This window comes from Felis catus, chromosome D2, assembly GCF_018350175.1.
Source record: "Felis catus isolate Fca126 chromosome D2, F.catus_Fca126_mat1.0, whole genome shotgun sequence".
Classification (NCBI taxonomy): Eukaryota; Metazoa; Chordata; class Mammalia; order Carnivora; family Felidae; genus Felis; species Felis catus.
The window spans coordinates 39,395,779-39,406,799 of record NC_058378.1 but is presented as its reverse complement, the minus strand read 5'-3'; the positions used below and the strand labels follow the sequence as shown (position 1 = coordinate 39,406,799).

The following is an 11,021-nucleotide window of genomic DNA, read 5'->3' as shown; positions in this document are numbered from 1 at the left end:
GCTTGCTTGTGCAATTGAACATGTCCCCTCTCTGAACAGCGGCTTTCTCTAAAATGTGCAGGGAAAATCAAAACCAGTGGTTTCAAATCCTATTCTTCCTCCTCCTATCTCAGAACCTCAAAGACAGCAGCAGGGTTCCAGAGATGACCCCAATTATTTCCAGTAGTAAACTGGTTATCACACTTACTTCTAACAAATGTGTACCCCCTGTTTAAACAAATAGATTTAACAAATCTTTAAACAAATAGATTTAAAACTTATTTGAAATATAATACCCCTGTTTAAACAAATAGATTTAATACTTATTTGAAATATAAAGGGTATTGTATACGTAGGTCTCTGACGAATAAAAATACATTGAGATGTGACTGGCATGTGCACTATCATTTGCGTTAATAATTGCACATTGTTTGATAGACAGAACCTTTGAAAACATCATCAAGTGATCTGAGACAAAAACTTGGAAAGGGTTCTTGGTTGGTGGGAAAGGGGGGCACATCCCTGAAGGCCTTTCAGGTCCAAGCACCCACCCACAGATGTTGTCTGTGCAGTAGTGGGAGAAATCCTGGAGGAGGGGAGTGGTGGAGAGCTTTTATGGAATGTCTTCTGCTTAGCAAACGCACACTAATCAGGTTACAAACAGCTCACAAACCCAGAGGTAGGACGGTTACGGTCCTCATTTTACAGAAGAGAAAATAGGCTTGCTCGCAGAGGTTAGGTGCCATACCGAGGTTACTGAGCTGGAGGGTGGCCAACCTGACACTTGAACGCCGGGGCGGAACGGCTCCAGAGCTAAGGGGTGAGGTGGGAGCGGTGACTCGGTCCCCTCCAGGCGCCTAGCCGCCAGGTTCCTGGCGATGGCACAGCGCAGGCGCCGGATGACTACCCCCGACTGAGAGGGTGAAGGCCCCGGGGCTTTGGGGTGTGTCAGGCGGAGGATCCCCCAGGCATACTCGGAATAGTTGGGTCACCCTGGACCGTGGGTGACAGTCGTCTTCCCGAGCTCCCCCAGCCCCATCTGGGGTCCTGGCGGCCCGCCGAAGCAACGGGTTGGGCTGGGGCCGGGGGTCGGGGCGGAGGAAAAGGCCGGGCCAGAGCAGAAATAGGAGAAGGGAGAGGGGGAGGGGGGAACGCGAGGGAAGGAGGCGGGGAGTCCTTCCTGGGGCAGGAACCCGGGCCCCCCTAGGCGGAGCTGGCCCGCAAAGCGATTCCGCAGATGGAAGGAATTAAGTGGGAGGGGGAGGGTCCTACGGTGATAGCGAGGGGAGGGGGGCGGGAGCCGTGTGTGTGTGTGTGTGCGCGCGCGCGCGCGCGCGCGTGTCTGGGAGGGGAGGGGGAGAAGACAAACACATCAGACATCAGACTAGACGGAAATAGAAAAGACGACACACACACCACACACACACTTGGACAAACAGAACCACAGAAAAAGACGAGCCAGACAGAGACTGGGGCACAGGAGGTATTCGTCCGAGAGAGAGCGGAGACAGTAAGAGAAAGGCAGGAAAAAAGGACAGGAGAAACGAGTAAAAATGAAGTAATCGCAGAGGACTTGGAAAGAACGAGAGACCAAAGAGCGCGGAGCAGAGCGAGAGCAGATTGATTAGGCCGGGGCTGCCCTGAGCTCCCGAAGGCTCGGGGAGCCGGGCGGGGTGGGGCCTGGGAGGGCACCGCCCACGGGCGGGCCAGCAGAATACTGCAAACGCAGGGGTGCCTTATTTCCCCCCTCGCGCTGCCCCACTACTCCATATTCAATGAGGCGGCCAATGGAAGGCGAGGACGGTGCAGAAAGGGCGGGGCCTCCGTGGACCCCACCTCGGGAGCGGCCGCCAGAGGGGTCAGCACTGAGGCAGATAGCGGATCGCGGGGCGGGGCGGGGCGGGCGGCGCGGAGGGGGCGGGCCCAAAAGTTTCCTGCCCAACTTTCGCTGCCTCCTTCCTCCGCCCGCGCGCGCTGCGGCCGCAGTCGGGGGGAGGCGGCGGCGGCGGCGGCGGCTGCGGGCAGCGCGCTGGGCGCACGGCACTGGGCGATCGCCGTCGGGGCTCGGGCGGTGGGCAGTGGGCGCAGGCTCCCCGGTGCCCGCCCCTCCGCTGCGGAGGGGGGGGCGCGAGCGGGCGGCCGGGGAGGGGCCGGCACCGCCGCCGCAAAATGAGCCTGCTGTCGGCCATCGACACGAGCGCCGCTTCGGTGTACCAGCCCGCCCAGCTGCTCAACTGGGTCTACCTGTCGCTGCAGGACACGCACCAGGCGAGTGCCTTCGATGCCTTCCGGCCGGAGCCGCCCGCCGGCGCCGCGCCCCCTGAGCTGGCCTTCGGGAAGGGCCGCCCGGAGCAGCTGGGCTCGCCCCTGCACTCCAGCTATCTCAACAGCTTCTTCCAGCTGCAGCGCGGAGAGGTGGGTGCCCCCGCGCGCCCCCGCCCTCCGTCGACCGCGCGGGGCCTTTTCCTATCCGCCCCGCTCTTCCTGGCCTGGCCCGGCCCGGCTCCGTATTGCCCGGCCCTGCTTGGCTTGGCTTCGCTCAGCTCTGCCAAACTCGCCGCCCGATGTCCCCGGGGCGCCGGGAGCGCGTCACCTCCCGGCTGAGCCCGGCTGGGAGCAGCTCAGGCGCGGGCGGGGCCCTCTTGCCCCCTCTCCCAGCCTGGAGCGCCCTGCTCAAAGGGGCCCGGGGGGAGTCCCGGCTGGGCGGGGGGCTCCGGATTCTCTCCAGACAGCCGGGGCGCGGCCAGGGCGGAGAGCCCCTTCCAAGTGTCCTTCCCACGCCCAACCCCACCCCCCTCTTGGCCACCGCTTGCTGGGACCGGGAGTGCAGATTCTCCTCAGAGCTCCTCGGCAGGGGCCTAAAATCTTGTCCTCCGCCGACCTCGGTGGTGGCCGACCCAAGGGGCACCCTGGAGAGCAGGGCTTTTCCTGCTGTTCTTACGCAGGGACCCCCAGATACATCCTCCGGCTGCTTGCCCTCCCCCAGGCACATAGGAAGTGGTTTTTGAGGGCTTGACCCCACAGACTGCGCTGTCCCCCGCCCTCCCAGCCTGGAAGGAAATGAAAGGGAAATCCTCTTGAGCTCTTGGAGGGGGGCTAGCCAGGGGGAGAGGTTTCAGCTGCCCAGTGCCTTCTCCAGAAACCTGGGACGGCTGCTTTGCAAAGTCTGCCTGTTGGGGGGATTCAGTTACAAAGTGGAAGGGGCAGGGCATCTTCCCCAGCCAGATAAATACACAGATTGCCAGGACCTCCGAGCCTCTTTTCAGGGGTCATTTCCAGAGCTTTCCTAGATGCCCCTCCTCTGTCTCTTCAGCTGGGTTCCTCCTCCTCCCCCAGTCCCATTTACTCATACCTCTTTTGGGAATTGCAGATACCCTTCTGTGGCCTTCACTCATCCTTCTTGTGGAAGCTCTCCCTGCAAAAGTGCAGGGGGAAGGGGTGGAGGAGAGGACACACTTGAGGGTTCCTTTTCCTTCTAGACCCGAGCACAGCAGTTAGTTTTAGGAGAGGCAGGGTTCTGAATGGGTCGGGGAGAAGGGCCTGTGTATGCGTGAGTGTGCTGGGGACAGGAGGGGGAAAGCAGAGGGTCTCCCTTTTTGGTCCCATAATGTGTTCAACTCTGCCAGTACCGACTAGGGAGGACATGGGCATATAAAACGCTGGCCTAAGGCCTAGAGGTGGGCCAATACCAGGCGAGCTGAGACGAGGATTGGTTGGCCTGTGTTGGGCCAGTTGGGCATAGTCGCAGGAGATGAGTCTGAAAAGCCAGCCCTTGGTGCCAGGCAAAAGCATTTGTATACCAGAGCTCTTTGTAAACTATAGAGCGCGCTCTCCACGGGAAGAATCATTCTTGGCTGGGACTCTGTCTTTCTCATAAGAGACCTTGTCATCTCTTCGGGGAACTGGCTTCGGTGACCGGTGACTTTGGGGTGCAGTTTGTGGATATTTCTTCAGTGCCTGGGTCTTTTTAGTTGTTATTTTGCCAGACATTTGTTGAGTGGTGTATGGGCCCTTTAGGAATCAGGAACAGGCCAGTGGGGGCCCCAGATTAGAAGACAGATGAGAGGATACAATTTGAAAGGTAGGTGATTTCATGGGGGTGCTGTGGAAATCCCAAGGGAGAAGGGTGATCATGACCCACATGACCATGACCTCTCGCCTCTCACAGGTCAAGTGGGGGTCCCCAATCGGCCTTGAGAGGCCTCCCTCGGTTCCTCCCATTGGTGGCTTTCTTCCCCAAATGTGGGTCCCTGCTGAGAGGCCTGGGAGTTTGGGGGCCATCCAGAGTCTCTTGCAGGAGTAGGGCATTTCTCTTGGAAATGTCTGACATCCAGGATCCCAGCTGGCTCTCAGTGAAACCCGTCTCCAGTCACTTCACTACCACTCACCTCGGGTTCCCCGTGAAGCGGTATATTCCTTCTCTGGGATGGTGGAAAAGAGTCTCTTATGACCTGACTTTGGGGGAACCCTCTGTCTTTCTTGGTCTGGGCCTCGGTTTACCCATCCATTGAATTTAGTCTCTGCTGTCCCTTGGGGTGGTCTACGTGGGATTTGAGAGAGATGCAGATAGACAGGTCAGAGGGGCTTCTCCTACACTCACAGGCCAGTGGCTTCCTTGGAGGGGCTGGAGGTCTGTGCCTGCTGACTTCCGGAAGGCTTTCTTGGCTTCAGACTCACTCATTCTCACCCCTCACCCGCTTCGCCTCCTAAACCCTGTTGGAGCCCCAGCTGTGCTCCTGGGCTTTCCTGTGTCCAGGGCTTAGCCAGTGACCTAATATGGCTCCAAAATAGCAACTGGCAGAGAAGGCATGAAAAAATACCCCCCACCTGAATGCCACCAAGGGGCTGGTTGGAGAAGAAGCAAATCATGGGCAGGCCAGAGGGGACTCTATGAAGGGACCCAGGGACTCAGGAGCATCGCCATTCTGTGCAAGGCCTGGCAGGCCTGGTGGCAGTGCCTGCGGATGTGACTTGCATGCTGACCGCTGACCACGGCCTGTCTGCACCAGTCCCTGTGCCAAGAGCCCACCCCCTCCTGCACCACCCCCAGGCTGCTCCCACCACAATAGCAAAACACCATGAATGCAGCTGGGATTTGGGCGGGGGGGTTGAGGACATGGGGGCACAGAAGCCCATTGTGCCCCTGGAACCTCAGCTCTGGAAGCTGAAGATAAGCCAAGGGTTCTGAGTGGAACAGTGGCCCTGGGAGCAGAGAGAGATGGCAGAGTTCATGTACAAGTCCAGGAGCGGGCACCAGGAGGTGACCTGGGCGCTGGTGGGGGCTCTTCAGCTTCTCAGCTTGTGGTAAGGATGCCAGGCCAAAGCAGGCACAGGCACTTTGGGGCAGTTTTTTTAAAAAGGCCTCGGTCTAGAGTCTGGGCCCTGTGCACTTTGGTTCCAACCCCTGATCTGTAGCAACAACTATATGTCTTTGGAGGGAGACTCCTGAGGCTCCTGGCTGAGCCCCTCCTCTCTTACCCGAGGAAGGAGGGCTGTTCGTAGAGGGAGTGGGGGTCGGGTGGCGTGGGGAGATCTTCCCTGCCAAGTTTAGCCTGGAATTGAAATTCACAGCAGTGTGGGGGCTGTGAGACTCCACCTCCAGAAATGGGGAGGTACCCCTCCTTGCTGAGCATTAGCTCCTGGGCCCCTCAGAGGGATGTCCAGAACCCCTCCTGGGTAGTCCCTGTCCCCCCTCAAGAGGAGATCTAGCTGTCCCCCTCCAGGTCAGAATCCTAGAGTGGCCATTATCTTTCCCTCTTCCTCCAGGGAGAGATAGATGTGGCCCTACAGTCAAACGATGGTTTGTGGAGGCCGGGGGCAGGGCTTTGGGGTCAAATACGTTTGGAAAGCAGAGCGGCCTGTCCTTCCCTTGGAGACGCACAGTGTCCCCCAGCACCATGAAGGCGCTGAGAAAGCCCCGTGGTGTGAAACTTGTTCACTTTCCTTCAACCCAACAGTTCCATCACTATTTGACCAGAGAATGCTTTCGGCCTAGAACCTTTGATAGCGTTTTTCTGAACACCTCCCGGCCCAGGGACTGCTCTGTTGAAGGACATCTCTTCCGACCCTTAGGAGGTTTTTGGCTGTTAACCCACGCCCTCCTCCTACCCCCACCTCGGGTCCCGGCACTAACTTCTGCGGCACCAGAGACCCCCCCCCCCCCTTCACTGCCCTGGTCTGTCCACTGGAGTTTGGAGATCAGCAGTAATGCTATCACAAGACTCTGTGGACAGGGCTTCAGCCCTTCTGCAGACAGGGCTGGCTGTTAGACCCTCAGAGGAGCACCTAAGGTGTCCTGCTTTAAAGGGCCCCCAGGTCTTGACAGTCTTCTGAAGGTTTTGTGTGTCACCTGTGCTGCCCTGGCAAAGCCACATATCTGTGTGAGGATGGAGGTTTGTCTCAGTGGGGCTGAGAGTGGGCTTCTGGGGCTGCTCTTGGTTCCTAGCAACGTCTGTGGCCTTTGTGTGCGTGTGGTGGGGGGAGGGGGCAGCACCAAGTCCTGGGAGGAGCTCTGACTCAGGCAAGGAGGACCGTCATCCCGAGGGCCTGTAGGCTGAGGTGGCCTGGCCCTCCCTCCATCAAATTGAGTTGACTAGGCAGGCCTGGACTCAGAGGGGAGGCCACACCTTGTGGACCTTCTGAGTCAGGTGGGAGGGAGGAAAGCAGGCAGGATTAGTAATTTGTAATTAGCAGAGGCAGAGGGCCAGGCCCTGTCAGCACCGAAAGGGGGGCCTTGAGGGGAAGATGGTCCCGAGTAGCAATCCCTTACTCTTGGGGAGTGCTTTTTCCTTGGCATCTCTTTTTTTCATAGCTCCCATTTGACAGGAGAGAAAACAGGCCTGGAGAGTCACCCAGCCTGTCAGTGGCAGAGCTGCGTCTGGAACTCTTCCATGCTCCAGCTACAATTGTCCCTGGTGGCTCATCCTGCTGGCTGTCACCTCGATCATTCTCTGGGCCCCAGTGCGGGGCGGCCAGTCTCCAGAGGCGTTCTGTCAAGCCGCAGGGCCTCTGATATTCTGTCCCTGATCCCGAACCTTTTGAGCAGTGGTAGGCATTGGTCACGGGTACCAGGTTTCCTGCTGTGTCCCTGCTCCAGCCGCTCCCCAGAAACCGAGCACGGGGCTCCCTGAAGCCATGACGGAAGTCCAAGGGAGCCCTGGCTCGCGAGAGTCAGACGATGGACGCGGAGCATTTGGCAACACTTTTGTCTCATATCATAGCCTGTGTGCAGTGTCCCCCTTGTCCAGGTGGGGAAAAGGCTCTCCAACAGGAGGATGATGCCATCAGGGGATCAGTGACAGCACCAGGGCCCCAGCTCAGGTCTCAGGAGGCTTGATCTGCGCTGTGTATATGTGGGCGTGGGTGTGGTGGTGTATAATCTTTTATTCTGTCCTCCTCTGGCCATGCCGGGAAGCTTAGTGCAGACGCTAAGCTTTGCCCTGGGTCTTGCCTGCCCTCAACACCTTGGCAGATTCCAACTTCTTTCTGGTGCACGTGGCTGCCCCTTCTCCGAGAGGCTTTCCCCAGCTGCCACGGGGCGCACACCTCCCTCTGGCTTCTGTGGCCCGTGGCAGACACGCCGTGCGTGCTTCCGGGGAGGCGTGTCATGACCATTGCTATTGCTGAGGGACCTACTCTGTACTTGCGTGTGTCTGGACAGCTACGTCGTCAGCACGCTTCTCGAACCTGTAAGTCCTAGCAGCTGATGCTCAGGCAGCGCCTGGGACTTACTAGGTGCTCGGTCACTGAGTGGATGGGTGGATGGATGATTTGCATTGCACTGACTCCCCCTCTCTTCCCTCTCTAGACCTGTGACGATGTGCGTCCCCGTACCTCATCTCCTGTTCCACCTTACAGGGGAAATGCTTATGGATTTTGCTTGATTACTTGGAAAGAGCTGACTTGGGAGATAGTAAAGCCCTGTCGCTAGAGGTGTCCGAGCAGAAACTTAGGTGTGCTCATGGTTCTTTGCCTTCTGCGGTAGTGGATCTCTTCGAGAATCGGAGACAGCGCGAGCTCTTCTCCGAGGCGCGAGTGCCCAGAGCACAGGCACGCGGGCACACAGAGACACGCGCCCTTGCGTGTGATTTCAAGGAGATCGTGGCACCCACGTGCCGACAGTAGATCTCAGATCAAGGCCCCCTTCTATAGAGGCTGCAAGCCTCGGTGGTACTCCCAGACTGGCTAAATATTAGGGTGCCTTTCAGTCCGTAGGCTGTCAAATTCATGTTTTCTGTGCTCATTCCACGAATGCGTTCTAGAAGTGAGCGGTGACCCGGGCGGGAGCAGGAGGGACCGGATGGGGAGGGAGGGTCTTCCTGGGTCCTTTCAGCGGAGCCCTGCTGCCACTGTGCTCCTCCCTCTCCAGGTCCTTTCCCCGTTTCTCTCTCCCCCCTCGCCCTGCCAGAAAGAGCATGGACTGTTTCCTTAAGTGAGAATCTTTCACTGAGCTCTGGCTGTGGACAGGGATTGTGTTTTGCACGCGTGGGTGAATGGGCCTCCGGGAGGCCGTGGCGCCCTGGGGGTTTCTGGGTGAGGGGTTGCTGCCTCTGGCATGGCTAGGCCTGCCACCTTCTTGGCCCACAGGTCAGCTTCGGACCTTGGAAACAGGAGCAGGTCTGGGCTCTCACCATACCCGGGAAATCTTTAGTCAACATGTGAATTCACTCTCCCATGGGCCAAGTCCCCATCCTATCAACAGGTTGTCTCCTCTCCCTGTTCGTGTGGGACTCTGGGGGCGAGAGCCCCAGACAGACCCTGGGGGAGAAGAAGTGCGGATCCCCTTGGAGAAGGGGCGGAGTCACTTGTGAAATGAGTGGTTTCTTGTGTTAAAGACAGGGGTGTGAATGTGTACGTGTATACGCGTGTTTTCACGCACGTATCTGTGTGTATGGAAGCAGGAGACAGGGGGGGCTTTTGGGGATAAGAAAACAGTTGTCTAGCTGTTGAAAGAACCCCCACAGAGCTGGGGATTAGGATCAGAGAGTCCCCCCACTTCAGGGCCATCTCTGGCCTGGGAGGGGCAGGACTTCCTCGGATGTTCCCCTTCTCATTGCCTCGCCCTTGTCCATCGCTGCGTTGTTTTCTGTGGGCATGGTTCCATCTCTGCTGGCTGTTTCTCCTCTCTTCTCTGCACTGGTTTCCTCTCCTTCTAGGCTGCCTTTGGAAGCTTCTATGCACTTGCCCTGACTCCTGTTTGCCCCCCCCCTGCTAGGCCCTCTTACTGTCCTGGGGGCTGGGAGTGGGGAGTCAGCCCTGGAAATCCTTGCCTCCACCCCCGCAGAACCCCCAGCCTGAGGACCTAGACCCCTCACGTAGCCCAGAAAAGCTGGTGTCTCATCTTGCCAGGGCCAAGAGGCTTGACAGTACGATGTCACAGGCCCAAGGAGAGTGGTCCACACCTGTTCTTTTCCGCTGGCTCTCCTTAACATAGGAGAAGTTAAGCCTTGGAGGCCATGTGGGAGCCGAAATATAACAGGCCAATTGATGTGGGTGTGAATCTCCCCTTAGCCACATGGTGGCTGTTTTACCTTGAGCAAGTTATGCAGCCTCTCTGAGCCTCAGTGTCCAGCTCCGTAAAACGGAGCCAAAAATGCCCATCCAAATGGTGTTCTTGCAGGTATAAGAAAACCAAGAAAGGGAAAGGATCCAGCCGAATGTACGAAACAAGCAGGATCAGAATAGACTTTAGCATCTTCCCCTCTTGTTTTTCTGCAACAGCCATGCCAGAGCCTTGGGGAAGTTCTAGCAATGGGCAGAAGCTGGATGCTCTATCCCCCAGATATGGTGTGAAAACCCCACCTTGCCTGCTGGCTGCTGGGAGGAGGGGGGAGAGAAAGGTGGTCTCTTCCTCCAGGACGGTGATCTGGGCCCAGAGGCTTCCACTCAGCACAGTAGTGGGGCTTCCCTCAACCAGTGCCCTGAGCAGCTTAATCTGGGGTGAGAGTGCCTTTCACTTTGTTCATGGCAACTCGGAGACCCCAACCTATATCTCTAAGGTGTTAGGACATTCGTTACCTCGTCTGTCAAGTGCGGCCCCCTGGCCCTTCAGCGCCTGTGATTATCTGCACCCAGGACAGTTGTAGGTATGAGCAGCAGCGACAGGAACAGTCTGGAATCTGGGGTGATGGGACGTTGCAGAATCTTTGCCTTTGGATATGCCCAGCCTCACGGGGAAGCGGAGAGACTTACTGCATGAAGAGATTAGAGAAGGACCTCAGAGCTCCTTCAGCCAAGGGCAGCTGAGTCATGGGGTGATCCCTACCAGGCCTAGTCCTGACGGACAGGGCTATGGCCGGGAGGTCCAGGAGGCCCTCGGAGGAGGCAGGGCGTCTCTCAGGAGCACCTCAGTCTGTGCTTTCCACACTGTCCCGTGGAGCCCAAGGCCTGAGTAGGAGGAGGGGGTGGGTTCAGGGCCACACCATTAAAGTTATAACCAGATTGGGAGCCAGGTCCTGGAGGAGGTTTGGATGGACCAGAGAGGGCATCCCGGGGGTGGGGATAGTAAGTGCAGAACTAGAGGGGGGACAGCGGATGCCCCGTGGGACACTGGGGCTGTTTGGGAGTTAGGGGCTGACTGATGAGGGGCTGCTCCTGCCGGGCCTTGCCCTCCAGCTCCAGGCAGCAGGACTCGGAACAGGTGGGCCCACGGCGACTGAGTGCCGTCTGTGTGCGGGCTCCGGGGGTGTCTTTCAGTAGCTGATGTCTGGACCTTAAGGAAGTAGGACTGCAGGGATCACCAGTGTTGCCCGCCTTCCCTGTTCCATGTTGCATTTTACAGACGGGAAGCCCAAGAGGCCAGGCCTCGCTCCGCAGCCGGAGGGGAGGGGACACCGTGTGTCCTGGCCTCTGCTCCATCCAGTCGCCATAGGCTGTGGAAGAGGCAACTCGCCTTTCACCTCCACGGCCCCAGCTCCTTGGGTCTTTGGAGAGGAAACAGGTTGCAGCCTCACCCGCCCTTTCAGCCAGCCGGCGAGCAGGACTCCTGGCCCTCAGGCCTGGCTGTGTGCCCTCGCCTGTGCCCCTGGGCCTCTCTGGGCCTC

The 11,021-nt window shown here is 58.2% G+C and overlaps 1 protein-coding gene across 1 annotated transcript in view; it reads left to right on the top strand.

Moving 5' to 3' along the window:
* The first annotated feature begins 1,952 nt into the window (after positions 1-1,952).
* The window catches only part of ZCCHC24 (zinc finger CCHC-type containing 24), a 63,669-nt gene continuing 54,600 nt past the window's right edge, over positions 1,953-11,021 (top strand). Inside the window, exon 1 of the mRNA XM_023240607.2 lies at positions 1,953-2,394. Coding sequence (XP_023096375.1) covers positions 2,149-2,394 — 246 coding nt within the window. The 5' untranslated portion in view covers positions 1,953-2,148. The remainder of the gene's footprint in view (positions 2,395-11,021) is intronic.